This window comes from Aristolochia californica, unplaced genomic scaffold, assembly GCF_029961685.1.
Source record: "Aristolochia californica isolate CCGP_79_NKW_82.1479 unplaced genomic scaffold, dmAriCali1.0.hap1 SCAF_10, whole genome shotgun sequence".
Lineage (NCBI taxonomy): Eukaryota > Viridiplantae > Streptophyta > Magnoliopsida > Piperales > Aristolochiaceae > Aristolochia > Aristolochia californica.
In genome coordinates, this window is record NW_027181771.1 from 4,401,144 (window position 1) to 4,424,838 (window position 23,695).

General features: G+C 36.0%; 3 protein-coding genes across 4 annotated transcripts in view; 1 reads left to right on the plus strand and 2 right to left on the minus strand.

Annotated features, from left to right (window-relative positions):
* The window catches only part of LOC137934213 (E3 ubiquitin-protein ligase listerin), a 50,530-nt gene extending 46,154 nt beyond the window's left edge, over positions 1-4,376 (plus strand). The window contains exons 14-16 of the mRNA XM_068778491.1: positions 2,420-2,884; positions 3,345-3,575; positions 3,855-4,376. Of these exons, the coding sequence (XP_068634592.1) occupies positions 2,420-2,884; positions 3,345-3,575; positions 3,855-4,082 (924 nt within the window). The 3' untranslated portion in view covers positions 4,083-4,376. The remainder of the gene's footprint in view (positions 1-2,419; positions 2,885-3,344; positions 3,576-3,854) is intronic.
* A 2,330-nt stretch (positions 4,377-6,706) lies between these two features.
* LOC137934225 (subtilisin-like protease SBT4.3) lies at positions 6,707-10,039 on the minus strand. Its single transcript, XM_068778501.1, has 10 exons — positions 9,924-10,039; positions 9,762-9,853; positions 9,542-9,633; positions 9,186-9,432; positions 8,605-9,103; positions 8,421-8,515; positions 7,879-8,100; positions 7,675-7,786; positions 7,368-7,581; positions 6,707-7,278 (listed from the first exon to the last, which is right to left on the minus strand). The coding sequence occupies exons 1-10, from the start codon at positions 10,011-10,013 to the stop codon at positions 6,752-6,754; spliced, it is 2,190 nt and encodes a 729-aa protein (XP_068634602.1). The 5' UTR covers positions 10,014-10,039; the 3' UTR covers positions 6,707-6,751.
* A 6,464-nt stretch (positions 10,040-16,503) lies between these two features.
* The window catches only part of LOC137940640 (uncharacterized protein At4g17910), a 30,615-nt gene continuing 23,423 nt past the window's right edge, over positions 16,504-23,695 (minus strand). For both annotated transcript variants that reach the window (XM_068785793.1, XM_068785795.1), the window contains exons 10-17: positions 18,982-19,069; positions 18,513-18,639; positions 18,313-18,417; positions 18,083-18,212; positions 17,911-17,962; positions 17,181-17,225; positions 16,860-16,958; positions 16,504-16,774 (exon numbers count right to left, since the gene is read on the minus strand). In XM_068785793.1, coding sequence (XP_068641894.1) covers positions 16,622-16,774; positions 16,860-16,958; positions 17,181-17,225; positions 17,911-17,962; positions 18,083-18,212; positions 18,313-18,417; positions 18,513-18,639; positions 18,982-19,069 — 799 coding nt within the window. In that variant the 3' untranslated portion in view covers positions 16,504-16,621. The remainder of the gene's footprint in view (positions 16,775-16,859; positions 16,959-17,180; positions 17,226-17,910; positions 17,963-18,082; positions 18,213-18,312; positions 18,418-18,512; positions 18,640-18,981; positions 19,070-23,695) is intronic.

The window sequence follows — 23,695 nt, forward strand, 5'->3', positions numbered from 1 at the left end:
ATCTTCCAACATAAACCGTCCAATTTTTTTGCAACAAGCAGCTGATTTTGCTGTTTTCTCAACTCATTTTCATCTGTAGTAAACGGATGATATACATTGATCTCTTGTCATATGCCAATGAATGCTGATTTTTCTGTTTTCTCAACTCATTTTCTCCTTCCAGCAGGTCGTCCTCTTAAAAATTGGCAACAATTTGTAGTAGAATACTCCCAACAATGATCTACTACTCTGATACCATGTAAAAATCATGATTTGGGTGAAGGAAGAGGAGAAAATTGGGAGGAAAAAGGAGAAGGAGAAGAAGAAATTTCTGAAGACCCTGAAAGGCTTTGTTTGGGAACTGTACATGAATTCCTAGACTTCTTAAATAGGTCTTTTGAATTACAAATTACAAAAATGCCCTATTCATTTATCCTTTTATCTCCCTAACTACACATCCTATTTACATGAAAATATAACTACTGATATAATTTAACATACAGAACAAGATTACATAAAGAAAATTAACCACTAAAGTGGTAAAATGACCAAAAATTACCCCTGTAGGGTAAAATGAGCAAAATACCCTGGATGTATTTTCTAACATAATGATCACGAGTTGCAAGATTCCAAAAAGCCAGCACAATATACCGGAAACAGCCTTAACACGACCACTAGTATATATGCTCTGCACTCGGAATGTTTCCACAAAATATCAATCAAACAGCACTAATTAACCTGTTATGGACTCAATAATACTGAGTCATCTACTTTACTTTTATTATTTATGTTGCTTTTAATTTCGAATTTTATTGATTTGTAATAAGGCTTAAAGGTAGGGGTAGAATTGGGTTTTTTAACCCTAACCTATGTTGATGTTAATTACCCTATTTAAGGGGTAATAATGGAGAAATAAAACCGAAGTTCGGATTTAGCTTAAACTAGAGTACATTAGGTTAATCTAGGTTCTCCTCGAGCTCCCACTTCTGGGATTTTGGGCGTGAACCTTTCCTTCGGCGTTAGAGCTTGTGTGAGTGGGTTGGGAAGGTTGAGAAGGGAAGAGAATCGGAAATCTCTACCTGACGGGGTGGAGAGAAACCTGGTGTTTCACGGAACTAAGGAGGAAGAAGGGTTGTGTGAACCCCTTCTTCAGCCGAGACGAGGGCGGAGGAATTTCTGCTTCATCGTGACGGCAAGAGGCTTGCTTCATTCACGGAACCGAGGACGGAAGACGAAGGAAGAGAATCGAACCCTGTCCGGGAAGAACTCTTCTTCCTTCACGGCGAAACAGGGTCCCTTCACGGCAAAACAGGGTATTTCACGGCAAAAACAGGGGATACGATTTACCTAAGTTAAAAAAGGTAAATTGAGATTGATTTTCCTAAGTTCATAAGGTTGAGTTTTATTATTAAATTACCTGTGCGTGAATAGTGTCTGAACTCATTTGTGAGAGAAAAAGAATTCTGTTTCCAACTTTAGAGTGGTTGGAGACGAAATTCTTGGTTCTTTACGGAGAGTAAACCCGTGTACGTGCTGGATTCATCAGTATTTCGCCGAGTTACTAGATCCATGGCGAGGGACCATAACATAACCATCCGACAAAGTAGATAGATGAACAAAACAGTACATGGCAGCATTAAATTTGAGATATATAACCTCCCAGAAAATCTCTGTACCAACCTAGGATGAAGGCTCCAGTAGGGCAGCAAGCACAATTTTAATCCCAACAAAAGGTACCATAGCATCATGGACTGCTCAAGCTGAAATTACACCTTTAAATCATGGGTTGTGGCACAAATTAAAAGGAAAAAGAGAGACTTTTTACTACATGTGGGAACAAACAGGTGGGATTTTCCCCAAAGTTCAGTGTTATACAGGTTGTGTAAGAGAAAAGAGCATCATGATCTTATCAGGATGTGCAATCACTCCTATCATACCATGTGAAAGGTGACTAATACTCATGTTAACTATAGAATCAAAGAAATAGGAGAAGAAAAAGAAAGGAGATGTGGAAAAGAAGGATATAAAAAATTAGTGTTGGCTGACGAAAATGGCTTTTATGACTTGACTCTAGAACTGAAGACATGCCAAATAGTAACTTGACTTTAGAACCCAAGACTAGTGGAGGATAATTACAGTTATACCCTCAGAATCCAATATGACCAAAATACCCGTTAGGTATAATTAACACTTTCTTGTATCTCCAATAAATGTTTTCTGTTAACAAAAACGTACTCTCCCAGAGAAGCCTGATAACTCGATTTTGGTCCATGTGCTTGATGTTCTGGTTTACTGGAAATGGAACCTCTCATTCCCCTTTCTGTGATATCGAGACTTCACTAACACTCTTGTACTTAGTGTTATGTATTGATATATTACATAGTTTTCTCCAATTTTAGCTGTTTATGGCAATGGCATCATAGCACTTTCCTTATATCAGGTAAATGTCTTTCTCGCCTGGGCTTTGTTGCTGACTCATCTACAATCATTGTCCTCTTCATCTTCCTCATCCTCAACACGGGAGAGACTGGTTCAACGTGTTCAGGAATCTGCCAGTTCATCAATACTGGATTGCATTTTTCAGCATATTCCACTGAAATCTGGTCCAAATATTTCAAAGAAGAAAGAAGTGGAACTTCTGCCAGAGACTTCCCGGGCTGCAGCTTCAGCTAAACGTGCCATCACCACTTGCTCTCTATTGTTTGCTGTGGAGTGTCTTTGTCCCGTTGGGAGCCAGGAGATGGCCTCACTTGCTGGTGCAATTTATGGGTTGATGCTTCGGCTTCTGCCCAGTTATGTGCGCAGCTGGTTTGCAGGTTTGCGTGACCGGGCTACTTCATCTGCCATTGAGTCTTTTACAAAGATGTGGTGTAGTCCTCCTTTACTTGCAGATGAATTATCTCAGGTATGTGATTTCTAATCATGGCTAATTAATTAATTAAGAAGTTTATATTAGCCTTTAAATCCAGCTATAAAGCATGAAAATTTTCTGGTTATTTTTATTTATTTTGCTAGGAAAAAAACGTCTACTTGTTGTGCTGGTAAAGTACAAACTGCACGTCCTTTTCAAAAAAAAAAGTACAAACTGCACGTGCTAGTATTAGTTCAGGCATAAGATATCGGAATCCTGATCTTTATGCTGAATACTTTTTATTGATTAGTTTGGGATGCCTGAGTGCAACAAATCTGCTACCATAGAGTTGAGTAACTCCATGGTTTTTCCACTTGATGACATTGCACTCAAGTATGATTTGAGATTATTTTGCAAAATGGTAATTTTATATTTATTTCATTGCCTGGTTTACGTATGATACCACAAAAAAAGAGAAAGCCCCTTTCTGCTTATTTTGGTTATAACTTCTCAGATCAAAGGGGCAGCTCTTAGAGATGAGAACTTCTCAGTTTGTGTGAGCAAATCAGCGTATGAGGTCATTGCTACCTACAAAAAGGAGGAGTCAGGAATGGATTTGGTTATCCAGCTTCCCTCTTGTTACCCTCTGAGACCTGTGGATGTTGATTGTACAAGGAGTCTTGGCATTAGTGAAGTAAAGCAAAGAAAGTGGTTGCTGTCTTTGGCTGCATTTGTTCGTAATCAGGTGATTTACTCAGAAACTTTATCGTAGATTTAAATGAAAAACTTTCAAGTACTTGTTGATGGGACCTGTCAATCCTACGTGGTAATTGTTGTGATCCTATATACAAATTTTGGCACTTCAAATAATAGAGTGGTATTGGCTGTCTTAAAGCATGGTACATCTCTATGCCTAGGACAGGAGGTGTGCCCAACATTCTCAACTTTGTTAATGATACATTGGTGACTTTTAAACTCTCCTCATTAATGCACTAAACAAATTTTTTCTTTTTGCTGAATGCAGAATGGGGCTTTGGCTGAAGCAATAAGGATCTGGAAAAGCAACTTTGACAAAGAATTTGAAGGAGTGGAAGAATGTCCCATCTGTTACAGCATCATCCATACCAGCAATCACAGCCTTCCCCAGCTAGCATGCAAGACATGCAAACACAAATTTCACTCTGCTTGTCTTTATAAGTGGTTCTCAACCTCACACAAATCTACTTGCCCTCTCTGTCAGACCCCATTTTGACATTATTCTTGCTAAATTGAGGGGTAAACCAACAGATAGTTCAAGATTTTGGATATTATATAGGCAGGTTATTGTACTGGGGAGGATTATGGAAAGACTTAAAAAGTTATATTTTGTTGTGCCCACCCTCTGTTCGTCCTGTATTTATTGCTGAGCTGAACTCTTAACTGGTTTTGATAGCCGAATGTAGTCAATGTGATATTCTCCCTGTACAGTGGAAGTTTGATTCCAGATAATTGAGCTTTGTAAAATGTCTCCAGTTTCAAACGATAGCTACATATTTATACTTCAAGAGCAGTGTAATTTGCTTAGTAAATCATACATTAAAGAAACTGGGAATATCACAATTTGCTTTTAAGCAGGTTGGTGATGTTGCTTGCAATCGCCATTGAACTTGCAAGTACTGCCATCATCATCATTGTAGTGGCTAGAAGTCTATCTTTGCTTGATGATATCCCATGTTTATCTCTGCAATTGGAGAGAACTTGTCATTGACGGTGTCAGCAGCAAAATCATACGAAATCCAGTGTTTTGTTATCATACCTCAGAACAATGGCACCGGGGAAGACAAAGGCTATATAGCCTATACACACTCCAGTCGTGGATCCTTTGAACTGGAAAAATAACCAGATATTCGGAATGGCTACAGCTACAAGGTAAGCTAGCCCAAAAAGGCAGATAGTGACTGCAGTAAATCGCAACTGGGCGTAAGCCTGGGTAGTTGGAGCTTTGGGGAAACTGAGCCCGTCGATGCTGATCCTCAAGGAGTAGTTGAGAAGAGAAAAGACGAGAATGAGATGCAGGGAATAGCTTAAGCAAACGATATCATCAAGAAGTAATCTGAACCAGAACTGTGATCGAAATTTGCGAGTATGTCGGCCATAGTCAAGTCCCCATAGAGAAGATAGCAAAAAAAACCAACAGCAGCATAGATGAGAGTAGATATGATCAGGGAAAGCCGAACAGCTCTCGTCATATCGGAAGATTTCTGCAGCTCTATTCCGATGGGATGAACTCCGCGTCCAAGGAGGTTACATAACAAGGAAGAAATGATGAGCAGAGAATATCACAATTAGTTCCGTGGCAAACAGGGATTCTATCCTCACCGTCGAAGTGGAAGGTAAACGCTGTGACGATAACCGGAACATGAGGTTTAATGCCATGTCACTTGACACATCATCAAATTACCCAATTTTTTTACAAATATTAATATAAATAAATAACTTCTAAACTTAATAGTCCACATATCAGTTTTGACCACTTGGGCCATATCATTATGCCACATCAGCACATGAGGTTTAATGTCACTTGACACATCATCAAATTACCATTTCATCATCCATGTAAAATGCCATGCCACATAATACGTCATTACGCACCATGTCAGCACTCCATGTTAGTTTACCTTTTTTTTTTCTCATTTTCTTTTTATTATTGATTTAAGTTATTTTGTAATAAAAAATATTTTATAGACATTACTTTCTGGTTTTAAAAATCTTAAATATTTTATTTTATTATCTTCAATTCAATATAATTAAAAATATATAATTTTATTATTAATTATTTAAAAATATTTTCTAATGTAATTAATACCTTACATTATCATTTAAAGATATTATTTAATTTAATAGAATATTTTTTAATAAATTATTTTAAAAAAAATCTTATTTGTTGGTACATATTTTATTACCTTTTTTTATAATAATATAATATAAAATTCGTATATTAATTAATTAAAAAATCATAATCTTACCTATTTAACACCTTTCATTATCGATTTTTAATTGAAAAAATTATTTTAGAGTTTAAAAATAGGTACACATTTTATTACCTTATATTTCAAATAATAAAATATAAAATTTATATATTGATTTAAGATATTTTTTATTTTTAAAAATATTAGAAAAAAATATTCGTTTTTTAAAATCTTATTTGTCGGTACTTGTTTTATTAGCTTCTATTTATTTTAATAAAATATATTTTTTATTAAATAATTAAAAATTATATTCTAATCTATTTAACACCTTTCATTATTGATTTAAGATACTTTCAAATTTTTAAATTATATTAAAAATTATTTTTATTTTAAAAATATTATTTATCGGTACACATTTTATTACCTTCTATTTATTATGATTACATATAAATTTTATATATTAATTTTTAAAAAAATCAATTTAATTTGATTAACACCTTTCATTATCAATTAAAGATATTTTCAAATTTAAAAAATTTAGAAAAAAAGTTTTTTTAGTTTTTAAAAATCTTATGTATCAGTACATGTTTCATTACCTTCTTTTTATTCAAATAAAATATTTTTATTACAATAAATAGAAGGTAATAAAATGTGTACCGATAAATAGGATTTTTAAAAATGAAAATATTTTAAAATTTTTAAAATATCTTAAATTGATAATAAAAAGTGTTAAATGTATTAGAATATAATTTTTAAATAGAACGTAATAAAACACGTACCGATAAATAAGATTTTCAAAAAAAAATAATTTTTCCAATATTTTTAAATTTTAAAAATAGCTTAATGAAATGTGTTAAATAGATTAGCAGGTTCATGTCCCCATCTGGGAGTAACAAAAGAAAATAAGTTTACAAGAAGAAAAGGAGGATTTTTAGGAAAACCAGTTTTTATTCTGCTCAAGTAAAATTATATTTTAGGTATACACAACTATGGGGCTTCTCACACTGTGAACATGATCAGACCAGACAAGCTGAGTAGAGATGAGGGAAGAAGTTTCCAGCCCTCCTCCTGAAACAGTAACAACAAACGACTTCTGCTTGTTCTTGGAGCTGAACTTTAGGACTCCGGGAGTAATTGTTATCTTAATGGCAAGGTCACTAGGGGAGATCGTGGCCTTGTAGGTTGAATCAGGGGAACCCACGTTTGTCACTGTCCTCGAGAAGTTGACGGAGAAGCTGCTTTCTGCTACGATCCTGACTGCCATTGTCGGGTAATTGAGATCTCTCACAGTTCCCACAGGAACGTGAGGACAAGTGCTTGTATCTCCTGAAATCAGCCGAATTTGCTTTGTGCTGTAGCCTTGGTTGCATAGCATTTGAATGTAATCACTCTTTTGGATATCGTAAACCAGACCTGGATCAACTGCCTTGACTGGATCGATCTGGCCAGCTCCATAGGCGAATTCAGCATCCTTGTTTGATCTACGACTCATGAGGGAAGCTGTAGCCACCAAAATCCATCAACCCTTCACGCCTGATACACCTCAATCCAAAAAAAGAAGAAAGAAACGAATTCTTTCTGAGAATTACCAGTGGTCATCAACGCAGATTTTACTGCTGCAGGGGACCATGAGGGGTGAAACGACTTAACGTAAGCTGCAGAACCAGTGACATGAGGACAGGACATAGAAGTCCCAGATATGATGTTGTACTTGACGTGTCTTTTGTCATCACTGCTACCCGTCATGGAAATTGCAGGGGAAAAAGCAGCAAGGATGGCCACTCCTGGAGCTGTAATATCTGGCTGCATTTCACGCGAAAACCATTAATGAAGATGGTGAGGCTTGAAAATCTTGAAATATATCAGATTTCTGGTTGGATAAAGCTAATTAAGTACCTTGAGTATGTCACTTGTAATGCTGTTTGGTCCCCTGGAAGAGAATGAGACGACTATTGGTGCTTTTGTATCCTTTATTTCCTCACTTCTTAATATATTTGCTTGAGGTTCTCTGTTCAGTTGATTGAGTTCTTGTGATTAATCTTGTCAGTTGCCGTTCAGAACTTTACAATTTAAACTAGATCAAAAGCCAAGATTGCTTACTTTGAGCTGTTTATGTATGACTTAACAGCTGTTCCAAGCTTGACAGAGAAGAGAGAAGCAGGCAATGGATAAACAAGAGCAATATCACTGTACGTTTCATCCTCCATGATAACACCTTTAGCACCAGCCTTGATAGGACCACCAAGCTTGGAAGTCATTCCTTCGCAGAAAACAACCTTCCCCTTCACTAGACTTTCTTTTAAGCAACCAGGATAGCAGTATCTGCAGAAACAATTGATGGTTCGGTTCTTATGTTATTTTTTTAAATAAAAAATAAAACCTTTAGTCTAATATAAAGGTTGATCCAATACGAAAGACTATTTGGTGCGTAATGTGCGAAATACTTATCTCAGCCGTTCAATTATGATCAATGGCGTGAAATACTCCCGTTCCCCGCTCCCTTTCTTCAGCCTCGCCTTCGCCTCCACCTCGTTATGCACCATTGATCATGATCGGACGACTGAGATAACCGTTTTGTATGTTTCGCACCAAATTACCTTTGGTATTGGAACAACCCTATATATAGATATATATAGAAATACCTGGCAGCATCTGGGCTGCAACTATCGGCTGCATCTCCTCCATAGATCAAATGAGTCTTGGATTCCTTCGTTCTGAAAGTGTTGATAGCATTTCCCTGCAACGATGATGAATTCACACATCAGTTAGCCATGAGAAAACCTTGTCTGTTGATGCATGATTAATGGCAAAACTTCAAGTACTTACAACAAAAGTTTGTCCGTCTCCTAATGAGACTTTGTTGATAATCCTTCTGTCTGTACTACTGGCGGCCACTGTAAACATCCATGGAGCGACACTGGAAAGAGTCCCAGGCTCCGGTCCAGAATTACCAGCGGATTGTGAAGTGAGGATTCCGTTCGCCATTCCATGGAAGCTCCCAATAGCAATCACATCGTATGGATAGTCAGCCGCTCCTTGACCCCCAAGAGAAACGGAGATGAAGTCGACACCATCCGCAATCGCATCATCGAAACCAGCCAAAATATCCGAGCTCATGCAGAAGAGGTAAGAGCAGACCTTGTAAACAGCCAGTCGTGCTGAGGGAACTGCACCTCTCGCAGTCCCTTGTGCGAGACCGAAAAGACTCGCGTTTCCCACATCTCGCCCAGCTGCAATGGACGCAGTGTGGCTTCCATGTCCAACCATGTCTATTGCAGAACCGTCCGAGCTGGTCCCTTTGTAGAATCGAGCACCGATGAGTTTACTGCATCACAGAAAAGACATTAAGAAATAACGTAATAAACCACTTCGATTTGCTGATCGATCGTACAGGAAATTAAATATACTTGTTGCAGGTGAAGTTTTTTGTGGATTGGCAGATGCCCTTCCACTTCTTTGGAGGAGGTCCCAATCCGTCATCTCTAAACGAATCAGATTCCGGGCGGATTCCACTGTCAAGAACACCGATAATGAGATCACTTTCAACTGCAGCCATTCTTGTGGCTGAACCATGGAGACCGACGAAGTCCCATGATCTTGTCGTGTGCAGCTCGAAATTTCTGCTAGGGAAAACGGAGACGACGTCTTCCATATCTGTAAAATTCGTGCAACGAGCTTAAACTTAAACTACTTCTTGACTGAAACGCTTTGATTACTCGGTGCACCCATTTTAAACAAGTTAAATCATCATTTGTTTACTCACCGGCGATGTGCCTTTCCTCCTCGGATGTGAGATTAGCTGCAAAACCATTGAAACTTCTCGAGTAGCTGTATATCAAGGAATCGGAAACCGAGCTGCACGGAAGAACCAGAAGGAGATATCAGGGAGTGATAAAAGAACTAAATAAAAATTAAACTCAAAGAAGGATGTAACTAACTGCAGTTCATATATGATGGCCTAGATTAGTTTCTAAAATACTTACCTTCCTCGCAGTACTCGTTGAAGAATTGTCTGATGATGAGCTCTAGCCTCATACTGTCCTCTAGGGATTGAGCCCATGTACACAATATAGACCTGCATTAGCGTTTACAGAAAACGCCTGGTTAGGTTCAGCTCAGGCAACGCGGCAAACAAGAATTTTTACCTTTCTATCTGCATCAAGAGAAGAGCAGAGATTAGGAAGGGCGAGCAGAAGGGAAGGGAGAAGGATGAGGAGATAATTTAGGCTTGCCATTGGATTATGGGTAGTGAGGAAGTGAAGGGGCTAGTGCCTTCAATTTATTTTCTGGGCGGAGAAGAGTTAAGAACACTTGCTTGTAGTTTACAAAAGAGAGATCTTAGTGGGGTCGAAACTAAATATTTCCATCAGAACGCTCAGTGGAAGGGTTGATAGTCCATGAAACAGAAAGTAATAGAATGAAAAAGCATCTATTTCTTTGATTTCTACTTCAACTTCAGGCGCCATTATCATACGAACTGAACTTCACATCCAAATGAACCGTCTGGAACAATACTGTTTGACGTGCAACTGATCCGATCGGGAGTTCCCTTTCCTTCATCTTCTTTTTCGAAAACAACAAAAATGTAACTGGGTCCGATCTCTCTGAAAAGAAGCCAAATCCTGACGAGGAAAAAAGTCGAAACAGATGTAGAAGTCATCTAACTTCTTACTCGAACAAGTTGTGAGACAACCTTTATATTGATCATCAGCGGAAATGACAAGCTATCTCTTTAATGGGAAATATGGAGAAGGTAAAGCTTGCAGATCACTTTGGCTATTTCAAGAATCCTTCGAGGTTTTTTTAGACTAGAAACGAGACATCTGGTCATGCTTTAGTGGAGACCACATCAGTTCAAGGACATGAAATTATGAGCAATATTGCAAACAGAGATCAGAAGATAAATAGGAAGAGTTGAGAGGTTTGTTTATGGTAATAATAATAATAATAAAAATAAATAAATAAATAATAATAATCAAAATAATTTTCTTTTTATTAAGCTCTCACATATCAATGAGGTTGCAAGTCCTTATCTCTAGCACATGACAATAAGTGTATAGCCCATGCATTGACCTGATGACATCTCATGCCTTCAATAATTAATTTCTCATTTATGAGAATGTTTGACATGTTCACTATTACATTCCTACCATTCATGCCTTTTGCTTAGATGAATGGAGTTATTTTTCTTTCTATGACTTCAATTTTTTGGTTAATTTTCTTTTCAAATTTTAATCTTCTTTTAGATTGGGTGATGTGTGTCCATACTCTTAGTGAATTAAAATTTTCTATCTTGTATTCTAAATTAAGGGCCTATGTAAATTTAATCGAAAGTTTGATAAATACGTAAAAAATTATAATGGTTCACAACCCAAATGTTGCTACGCGAATTGAATTCATTATATAAAAAGGCCAAAATAAAATCTACATATGAAGCTACAAGGGTCAACTTATAATGTTGCCCACATTAGTTGATTTTACAATACAATCAAGAATGAGAGTATGCCCTTTTCCTATATCCCTTCCGATAAATTATACCAACTAAATTTACATTCTTAACTAATTGATTTCAAAGTAAAAATACTCCTGTGGAAAAACTCAAGGTTGGTCTAAGAAAGTGTCGACGAGTATTGACTCTCATTCATATTTTGATGACAACAAAAATAATCAATCTAATAATTATAAATTTAGCATTTCATATACACATCCATCAAGAGACAAAAATCAAGGTCTAAAATATCACTTGAACTAATGAAAAAGCTTTAGGACTTACTTTGCATTCATACATAACTTAAAAATATCCTACACATCTTTTTGAACATGGTAGAGCACTTAGAGTAATTAATTCCCTTATTTTTAAAGTTAATTTAAATTAACTAGCACTAGAATTATCGATCAACCTCTGCCAATGGTCAATCATCCAGAAGTGCACAGGTTAAGCTTATAAAGCATGATCATGTGAAAACGTGGTCATTTTATGTTATAACACATGATCAAACATCCCTCAGAGATTGACCAATCATAGATGTCCATGCAAGCAAATTTTACATGGAATGGTCGATCATCCCTCCAGATTTATCGATCAAGCAGAACCTTGCCAGTAAGGGATTACAAGCATGATCGATCAATTAAAAATATAATGATCAATCATACTTGTATTGCACAACCAAAGGGAATTTTGATTGATTGTTCGATCAACTTGACTTTTCTGGACCAATGATAATATATTGATTAATCAGTCCGATCAATAAGTCATTGTCTAACAAAAAAAAGTAGTCATTTTGATTGATTGATCGATTAGTCACTTACTAGTGATCGATATCAATCAACGGTCTTATTTTTTGCAAATGGGCAAAAAAGGTCTAGTTTGAGTTGGGGAAGATATAAATATCCCTCTAAACCTCTTGACGAATAAGAGTTACGAGTTTTCACTTGCATATCCAAAACACTGCAAAATTAATTTGAGTGTAAATTTTCCCTTTTTACCTTCTTTGAGAGAAAAACAGTTCATTTTCTCAAATCTGCCTACTTCTCCCAAAATTTCCAAAGCATACTTAGTTCCATCAAGCTCCTTCACTTCTATCATTCGTGCTTAAACATCTGGAAGCTTGGTACTCATTTGGAGAAGGGTTGTGTCCCATATTAAGAAGAAATTGTAAGTTTTTATTTTACTTTTGTATTCCTAATGTCTTCTTTTATAGGTTCTCTAGTGCCTAGAAAGCTAGAGGAATTGGTTTCTAGAACCAGGAATTTAGAAGGGGAGTGCTTGACTAGACCCGGAATCTAGTCCCTTGTACTGAATCTCTAGGGAGATTGTAAATCATGTAATTGGGAATACACGTGGCTTAAAAGTGCCAGAAACTCTTTGTAATTTCTAGCTATTAGAGCATATAGTGAAAATTTTTCAAACAAGGGTTCTTCGGCGGTGACTACCAATAGGGGAACATCGATAACAAAAAATATTATGTCCCCATGGTGTGTGCATGTGTGTTGATTGTGTTTATCTATATCATTTTATATACACATTCAAATTTATGTGTTTAATTTTATCACAACTTATTTGAACGATTAGCATAGTTAAATCTTGAATTTAGAATCTCAATTCACCCCCCTCTTGAGAATCCACTTAGGCCATCACTCTTCTCATATTTGGAACACACAAACGGAGTATAATTTTTGTTTGTACTAATTATTATAAAATAGTTTACTTAAAAGATACTAATTGTTCTAAATAATTAGCAAGTAACCTTTATATTGTCATTGGGCAAGCCTTGTGTAAGTAAGTCCTAAACATTAGCTCACTCACTTGCAAAGCCTTTGCGACTGAGATTGAGTTGTTATGTGTATAGTGAGTTGTGTTGTCACTAATTTCAAAACATTTGTTGTGTAGTGCTATTCTTACATATAGGTATGTGTCTATTTGACTTATTATTAATCCCTTTTTAGGTCTAGACTTGTGTAACTTAGTTAAGTTTATTATAAGTGTAACTTGGCAATTTATTTTTTATATTTAGCTCCAAGATGTGAAGATACATTGAACTAAATTGACAACTAGAGTTTGGTTATGAACAACTATAGAACTTTTTTTGTATTTTATTGCATTGATTTGTCTCTGTGCTTGCATTCCTCTTCATTAAATTTAAGTGTTTTTCTTGGTAGGACTAGTCTTCAAGGACTTAAGTTGACAAAGAATTGTGAAATTACTATATTATGCCCATATATATATTCTTGGTGAATATACTCCTACAAGAGTTGTTACCAAGAATTGAGTATTCTTACTACAAAACAAACTTCGATTTCTTAAATTGAAAAGCAAAGATTTTTATATTTCTTGCTAGCCCAGTTAAAATGTATCAATTAAACTGTCTAACATTACATAAAACAACAATGTTTAATGTCAACATATTAATATATAAAAAATAATAGAATATTTATTTATAGATCAGGTGGGATTGCTTCCAATTCAATGAGATCTAAAAATTTAATATCCATTCTGATCCATTTTAACTTTTGGACTGGATTCATTCAAGCTAAACATCCAAATATTAAATTTTTTTATTAGCAGACTAATCCAACCTATAATGGTCTTTATTAGCAAGTATGTGTACTCGAAAACCAATTTCATGTAATGGTAGTTTAATAAAATTCTTATAAAGGTATAAATTATATAAAATAAAAATAAAAACTCCAATGAGGATCTTTTCCTATTTCTATTCCCATTCTCCACTCTGTCGAGACATTTCTAACCTCAAGGACCAAACCCACCACTCTTGTCTTCCTTAGTTCTATCTAGGGTGGCATCAAGCCAAACCAGCTTGCAAACCGTTTGAACTCGGCTTGAAAAAAGCTAAGCTCATTCAGTTTTTACTTAAACTCAGCTCGAACTCAAACTTGAAATAAGGCTCGTTAAGTATAACAAGCCAAGTTCACAATTTTCCAAACTTGTTAACATATTTTTTTTACTCAAATTTCTCTCGTCAATTCCCTCTTTAGTTGGTTGATAGTTGCTCTTATTTACCTCAAACCTCAAAGACGATCAATCGTTTAGCTCTTTTGGGTCCCTCAACATCTAATGTTGTTGTTTGCTAATGGAATAAACACTATTGATGGAGTTGTTTACTATTTCTTTTAGGTCTATGAAACTGGTTATTATAAATTAGCTCGCAATTCAATGGTATCAAGTTCGTTACAATATTTTTTTAACTTTTTATTTTTAGTTTTAATTGTAAATTGAAACTCAAACCTAGCTCAAACTTAAACTCAAACTTAGATAAAATTTTAGGGTTCAAAATCGATTCCAATTTTACACTCAAGCTCAAATTAGATGTATTCTGATCAAACCAAGTCAAATATATGCAAATTTGAGCTTGGCTCGACTCAATGCCACGCCTAGGGGTGGCTTCGAACCGAGCCAGCTCGTAAGCTGCTAGAGTTCGGCTCGGTGCCGGCTCGGTTCAATTCGTTATTTCTCGAGCTCGAGCCCCGAAATCGGCTCGTTTAAATTAACGAGCCAAGCTCGATCGAAGCCATGTTCGGTTCGTCGGCTCGAGTTGAGTCGGGATCGGGAGTGGGGGGGGGGGAGGAATTTTCCTCCCCTCGTCACCACCAAGCCCCTCACGTCAGCTATTGTCGTCGTCGACAACTGCTCATCAGCCGCCTCTGTGTCGTCCATTCGATTTCTTCCTCTCCTCGTCACCGCCTCCGTCGTGGCCATCATCCCTGACAACAGGTCCTCCTCGGCGCCGTAACCCCCTTCCCTCCGCGTCGTCTCGACGAAAAACCAGAACCAGTAAGTTCAGGGGAGAAATAATATCCCCCCTCCTCCCGCGCGAAGATGATTTCGCACGTGCTATATCGTAAAGTAAAAAAAAAAAAAAAAAACCTTTTTCCATAAACTCTCCTTCCTTATAGCTCTTGAAAAAATTAAAAATATACTTTATAGAAATAAGTTTCTACGAACTATTAGTGTCTCATGTTTTTTAAAAATATTTTTCTAATTAAAAATTCTTATTAAAAATCATATAATTTTCTAAGTAATATTTTCCTACCAAGATAGGGTAGAAAACCGTATAGAAAAGAAAATTTTTGAATAAATATTTAACAGTTGATGATGTAATACTTTTAGCATGAAGCAATTTTCATTGCAATTTTGTGTTTGACATTTTATTTGATTAAAAATTTATTGATAAGTATAATAATATATTGGATTGATTATTAATTTTTATTTGTTTCCTATAAGAGGCAATAAAAGGTCCATTAAACTTTCCTAAAAAAATTTTAAAATATTTCTTGTAATTTTCTAATAAGTCACTAATAGTAATAGGATTTTATTTAAAGGTTTTTTTGGGAATATGTATCATAGGAAAATATTTCTAGTTTTTCCTAGAATATAAATTTTCATCTAGGGGAACTAAGGAAACCAGAGTAAATTTATGGCCAGATTCAAAAAATAGAAAACAAGCTAGACAACAATTGGAGTAAAAAAAATTAATATTGGTGCATTTTAATCCATTATTGAAATACAATCTGAAACCTCCCCTTTCATTTTTTTTTAAAATGTATGCATAATTTAATATATATAATTTATTCGAAGTCACCCCTACGTGCGAGATCATAAACAAGGAAAAAAAAACTCTTTGTCCCTTCCTCATGACTCTTGAAGAAATTAAAAAGATATTTTAGTAGAAATACGTTTCTAGAGACTATTAGTGGTTTTTTCAATAAATGTTGAAAAGACATTTTTAGTAGAAATATAGGAACCATTAGTGTCTCATATTTTTTGAAAATATTTTTCTAATTATAAATTCTTGTTAAAAAATCATGCCAAATTTTATATAAATATTATTTATATATATATTATACTCAATTTTAAGTAAAGGTCATGCCCAATCCCAATAAAGATGTTTCTCGTTTAATTTAGATTATTCTAGGAGAGGAAGGGGCAACCCACCCTACCTCCTTCATCTACCCTTTAAAATCTTCAACTTTTTTTTACACTCACATAAGTCAATTTCTTAAACAAACAATATATAGAATTAAGTATGAATACTCGAATAAACATTATACAGATTACATATTTTTTACATCCCTATGCCACATCTCAATGCAGTATAAAGTCAGCTAGATGCATTTTTTCATCAATCAGATAGAAAAATGTCCAAGATTTTTGACAGAAAGAACTTAAGGGGCACGAGGCAACTATAGCACCAATGTGCAAAATCCAGCAATCCGAAAGCTGAATAATTTACCAAATGCAACGCATGGTGGAGATTGTACTCACGAGCAATTTGGTCCACTGAATAAGCATTACAAGTCACTCTAAATAACTTCAAACATCTAAAGTTTACCAAAATTTTGGATTCACGCCGGCAAACAGGGCAAAACCTCCAAGGAGAGACAAAGCAAAGGTGTAAAGTACCAAAATACTGAAGGATACCAGGGGAGAGGCAGAGAGGGTATCAACAGATAAGTTTGTTACACCTGTAAGTATGTTTGCCTGCAGTGAGAGGAATTAACGTGTCATGTTAGGAGTTTTATATACAAAGGCATTTTTAAGGAAAAATGAAGAATTTACAGCTTACCAACACAAACAAGCCTAGCAAATTCCTGTTAAACGCTTCCTCTAACAAAGAAAGCTTAGACCCAGGGATCAAATCTGACAGTGATAGTATTGCCAAAACCTGCAAATATTTGTACCAAAATTTTAGCTTTTATAGAATAGCCAGTGACGGCTTATACAACGCTTCCTAGATTTTCAAGAAGTAGACAAGACATAAGAAAACAGTAAACTGTCTAGTCTTCAGTCATGGTGCACATACTAGTCGATTTAAAGAAATTCCAACAGGAGGGCAAATTGACCGACAAATTTACATGATTGTTCAATATGAAAACGGAATTATTACCTGAAAATTTTGAGCGAGCACAAAGGTAACATAGCCCAAATTGCACTGCATTGAAAATTGTCTTTGAATCAGCAAACTATGGAAGAAATGATTAAAAAAGAAAAAGAATACAATAGTTCAAGTGGTACAGTAATCCTGCAGAACCAGGCCTTGCTAGTGTAGACAAATGATCAGGGGAAGCGGAGAAAGAGCTCTCTCTTCTTCTCAGGCCCAGCTAGTTGAAGTAACTCTGCTGAAGGTGAGAACAGGACCATTCACAATAGGGTTACAGCTAGCTTACACACTGTTACCCTCTTCCCTTCTAATCATTGAAGGGGGCCAGCCCGAGAAGATCTGACCTTTTTAGCTCTCCCTGGCAGCACATACTAAGAGCTGCTAATGGTTTTTCAGATACTAGCTAAAGATGGAATCTCGTAGGAGCTACAGGCAATACTTTCCACTTATATCTTGAGGTTTGACAATTTTCCTCTTCCTCTTATTCAGATGCTATATTATTTACTATGTTTTGAACTCGTTTTCTTCCATATTATAAACCCTCTCACTTGGAAAAAAAATGGAGGCAAAGTACCAAATTTCTTTTCCCACGTGTAACCCACTGACTTTTTTAAACAAGCACTGTTTCTTAAATAAAGTACCCCATTATCCTTTTTCCCAAAAAAGTTAGTTATTTCAAACTCACTTCTAGAATGCAACCCCAACTCAGAGATAGTAATAACAGACTGTACATTACCATTCGTCGAGAAACTCTTTCAACATACTTGTCAAGAAAGATTGTCATCAACCTGTACCAGCATATATTGCAGGACTCAAAATCATTGAGAAAAAAACATATGAAAGAAAATCTAGGGACAAAAGAGAAAAAGATAATAAGTAATTATTTTCCCTGGTAATGAATGCCATACCAGAACAAAATACAGAAAATCCAGATGCTCATTCTTATCCATACAATGCTTCTAATCTGCTTAGATTTAGTATGCCCAAACAATAAACGGTTTCCTAATTGGACGCCAACAAGATACATACCCCAATATCCTGAAAATTAAGATACACTGCCTAGAGTCAACAATACGCATGAATGTGCCTTCACACATACACATGCACCAAGCCAAGATACTTCATGGTTTCAACCTACCAAATATGCTAAAAAAGCCCTCCTTGTTTTGGCTGACAATGTTGTTAGTTCTTTCATCAGAAAGGAGATAATTGTTCAAGCCACACATCAGAAACATCTGGTAACCTGAAAACGAATTAAAATGCTTGTTTTATGTATGACCATATTTAATAAATATTGCACAGAATCAAATAAATCCAGCTAATCACAGACTCCTATACCTATAAGAATCAGGGAGCCTAGTGGGCCAGAATAACAAGGGCGGATGCAAATTATTGATGTTAAGAGAGATACTGCTGCAAGCGTGAAGAAGAAGTTCCAGTGCACACCATATTCCCCCACATGAACCTATAAAGAGGTAACACATGAATACGCACAGGTATTAACAATAAGATCAAGGGTGGAAGCAAAACACGAAGAAAACCACATGGAGCTCCTCAATGGTTTCTCAATGGATTCGAAAACCTATGTTTAGTTCATTTTCACATGAAATTCTAACAAATTATCAAGCATCTCAAATGAACAGCATCAACTTGCAAGCATTGTTCTAATTCAAACACCTGAACATTCACTGGGTTTCCTTTTTTTTTTCAGTTTTGAAGATGAATTTTGACTGCCTAGCTAGAAGTTTCAGCCAAGGCATCAAATCCTGAACCCACAGCAAAATCAAAGTATGAATATGTCCCTCACCTGATAATCCACCCCTGCTGTAAAAATGAGTCGACCAAATCCAAGCAGTAATAGTGGAGTAACAGATCGAATTGCATCCTTCCATTTCCTAAGGAAAAGATACCTTAGTAATAATCATAGAGTTGTGCAAAACAACCATTGATGGTAACACCCAGTCCACCAGTCAGACTCATAGGTGTTCAAGCATGTTTAAAGTTGTTCACTCGAATGTACAAGGCCGATTTCTAGTGCCCAGTGTCTTAGGTTATCAACCCTTTAGTCCTTTATTGATGACGTCAGTAGATCATGGGTACATGTCCCAAGGAGAAATCCAAAAGTCTTTGATGTATTTTTGAATTTTTATGATGTAATAAAAAATCAGTTTGGTGTATCAATTCATTTTGTTCCAATCTTAAGAGGGTTTTTTTTTTTTGTGAAAATAATGGGTTAGACTTTATGAATCACAAATTTAACTCGTGGTATGCATCCAATGTGTATATATCCCACAACAAAATGAGGTGGCAGAAAGGAAAAATCACCATTTTTTAGAAGTTACCCAAACTATATTGTTTCAAATGCAAGTTCCAAAAATCATATTAGGGTAATGTTGTCCTTACTGCATACTTTCTAATTAATCACATGCCATCATAAGTATTATGAGGACAAGACCCTTTATAGGTCTTAAAACCTCACATTCGACAGTTTGATTTTTGTCCTTGTGCTTTTTGTGTTGTTTATTTTATTCACGTTCTCAGTCCATTTGTTGTTAATTGTCTCCTAGGTCTGTCAAATTTATGCTCCTTTGTTATTCGCATCATCAAAAAAGATACAAGTGCTATGATCCCCTCGCTAGGAAAACTTATGTCACACTCGAAGTGACATTATATGAGGATCTACCCTATTTTCGTTCTCCAATGAATCTTATGAGTTCCTGTTTGTTGACATTTGACGTTGCTCTACATGTTCCACTGGGGGCTGTTCCTTACCCATGCCAATAATACAAAAGTTGTTGCAAGTTTATCAATGAAGGAAGACCCCAAAGAAAGCGAGTGGAGTTCCCTTTTCTTCACTCCTGCCAGTTTTCTCTTCATCTGCAACTCCTCAGTGATTTGGACCTTCCTAATGCTCTTAAGAAGGGTGTTTAGTCCTCTCAATATGTCTCAGTGATTTGGACCTTCCTAATGCTCTTAAGAAGGGTGTTTAGTCCTCTCAATATGTCTCATTTGATTCTTTCTCTTCTTCTATCAAGTTTTTAGCCTTCTCTTTGTCCTTGTGTTCTATATCCAGTTCTGTATAGGAGGTGTTGCCTTCTCCACATTGGAAGTAGGTCATGGATGTGGAGATGGACACAAACTTCAAAGGTTAATTGGATACTGTCAGACCCACCTTCTGATGTTGCTATTGTGGGTCATCGTTGGGTTTATACAATCAAGTATAATGTTAATGGGTAAATTGAAGGTTATAAGGAAAGTTTTGGTGGAAAAGGCAAACTTATGTGTTTGAGACTTCCTCTCCTGTGGCTCGCTTAAAGTTCTATGCTTATTTTGACTTCATTGGCAGTGAGGGATGGCCATTGTTTCGGCTAAACATAAAAATGTCATCTATGGTCTAAAATAGAGTCCAAGGGCACGGTTTGATAAGTTCAGTAAAACTATTATGTTCGTCGGGTTCTTTAGGAGTCATTATGACCATTCCTTATTTGTGACAAAAAAATCATTCAGATTTGTGGTCTTAATAGTATATGTGGATGATATTGTGGTGTCAACTTGATGTAATTTGAATACAATGAACCTCTATTTATAATATAGGAAACAAATGTAATCCAATTACAATTACACTTCTCTTGTCCCAATTACACCCAAACTTAAACACTAAAAGACAAGTCCTAGAACAATTGAACAACTAAACATAAACAGAAGCCTAACATAACTAAAACACATTTAACTGAGACTTTTTTGTTTTATGAGACCTCCTATGAGACTTCAGTAAGACTCTACCATAATAATTTTGGCTCTGTGAGACTTGTTATTATGAGATTCATATAAGACTCCACCATACCTGCTCTTCAACACTCCCCCTCAAACTTCAACTTGCAAGGAAAAAGATTTTTGGTTTTCAATCTTCTTTTGCTGAAAACAAAAATCTTAATAGATGCAAAATTCTTCATCTTTTGTACTCCCCTTTCTTTGAATATTTTCATCACATAAAAATTACCACAACATGTGGAATAAAATATATCTTTCTTGTAATTCTTCTTCTTCTTCTTTTTCTCCCTCTCAAGCCGGGGATGAAAATGACATAGAGATCCAACTTGGACAAAACACAATATGAGAGAAGAAAATCACTCATAGTCGTACGACAAAGCTCCAAACACTAGTCAAAACAGTCATAGCCTGAAATACACTAAATTTTAGAGGAATAACGGTCCAACTTTAGGGCACAACAAAGAGACTACTCACTTTTTAAGGGTAGCTCAAACACAAATCACCTCTTAGGTGAAGAATAAAAGATTTTACTCAAGCTAGATGTTGGGCACATTCCTATACTTTTTAGGTAATAGGTCTAAGCTTTGCTTTGAAGTGATGAAAACACAAAATGGTCAATTGAAGAAATATCAAAAGAAAACAACTTTAATAAGAAGGAGACGACTATGCAACACTCATACTTTCAAACAAATTTAGAATACGACCTTTTGTTTGTTTGTTTGTTTGTTTGTTTTTTTTTTTTTTTAAATCTAGGGGAGACTATAACAGTAGAAGTTAACAAGTTTGACCAAGTATAACTTTTGAGGGGTGACCACAATTTTTCGAAGTTGACAATGCAAAAGATACACAACTAAGTAACAAAAATGCAAAACTTGAAAGCAACACCAAAGCAGAATTTTGCATACCATGAATGAGCACATCATAGAGTGGTTAAATCTAACAAAAACTCTCTGATTAGAAGAAAAATTTGGCAAAAAAACAACTTGGTTTATAGAAGAAAAGGAAATTCAATTCACATCAATGCATGGAGAGATAATAGGAGAAAAAATAGGAAAAGTAGAGATTTTCGGCATAACTGACCTTTGACACTTCTGATATCCATATCTCTCAAAATATAACTAATAAATCACAAACAGTTTGTTTTTCAAAAAACTAGACTCAAATGGCTTTAATTTGATACCTAATGTGACAAAAAAAGACTTCGTTGTTGAATCTTTTATGATCTCTTGATTTGCTTCGTTCTGTAGCTTGACCCTTGACGACTCCAATGGAATATCTCCTTATAGATAGATCATATTGACATGAAATTTGCTCCTTAAACTAGACTTTGATTCCTTTCATTCAAGTATAATTTTTCTTCTCTAAATATACTTCTTTTTAGAGAAAAAATATGATAGATTTCGAACTCTATAATCTGGCTGAATTGAGTACTCTTTCTTCTTTAGCCAACATGACCATTGATCCTAGTGAAATTGATATCTCCTTCTGGTAAACTCAGATTGAGAATTGGTTTAATAGGGTAAAAAATAGACTTTTTTTAAAATGATGCTGAATTTTATTAAGACAAAAGCTCAAGAGAGCAAATTACAAAGGGGAGAGTTTTCCCAAACAATGAGAGATTGCTAGGAAGTTCCGAATTTAGTCAATTTATCAGCCAAAGAGTTGGCTGATCTAGGAATGAGATTCCAATTACAATGAATAGAAAACACAATGTCAGCAATACAATCGGTGATAGGCCAGTGGCGCCAAGGGGGGGGAACTATCTTTTGAACACCAACTGATGACAGTCTTTAAGTCTCCTTCAATAATAAGTTTGACATGGAGACGCTCCTTGAAGATTCGGAGGCCGAATAGAAGAGCACTTACTTTAGCAGTATTGGAATCAGCAAAGCCCACTAGTCCAGCATAAGAAAGAATAGGGTCTCCATTGTTACCTCTGAAAACACCGCATGCTCCAACCGGCCCAGGACAGCCCAATGCTCCACAACAAAATGCTCCAGCAAGGGAAGATGGCACGCGATTCTTCAACGCACACGTCCAATTTCGCATGTGTGAAAACAAAGAAAAAAACATTCATGCTCTAGGGTTCGCCTGTCCATTTGTTCGTCTACTTTACATACGTCGATTCAATCAGCCCCAACCTGTGTACAAGGTTACGTCGTTCTAACTCCTCTATTTGGTATTGCACTGTTTTTCTTAAATAGCATTAAATATCTATTTTTTTGCTGGTAGTTAGTTTCATTTCTTGTTAAGCCCGATTTGACATCGAGACACTTTGCCTTGCCTCTTTTTTTTTTTTTTTTTATAAATGTGAATTTATTAAGAGAACAAAAGGAGTTAACTCCTGACAACAATAGATTGCAAGGAGGCTCCTTGCTTGGCTAAAGCATCAGCCACAAAATTTGTTGATCGCGGAATGAGAGACCAGAAACAATCAAAGAGCTTAACAATATCCAGAATTTCAAAAAAGGCATCCCAATGGCGCCACAGAGGTGAAGAGGCATTCTCGCACAAACAGATCACCACCTTAGAGTCTCCCTCAATCAGGATAGGTTCGGAGCAATGGTCGCGAAAAACACGAAGCCCATTAAGAAGGCTTTGAAGCTCAGCCGTCGTGGAGTCTACAATACCAAGAGGACCGGAGAAAGAGACGATCTAGTTCCCAAAAGAGTCACAAATCACGCCACCAAAACCGGCTAAGTCAGGATTACCAAGAGAAGATCCGTCAAAATTCAGCTTAAGGACTCCAG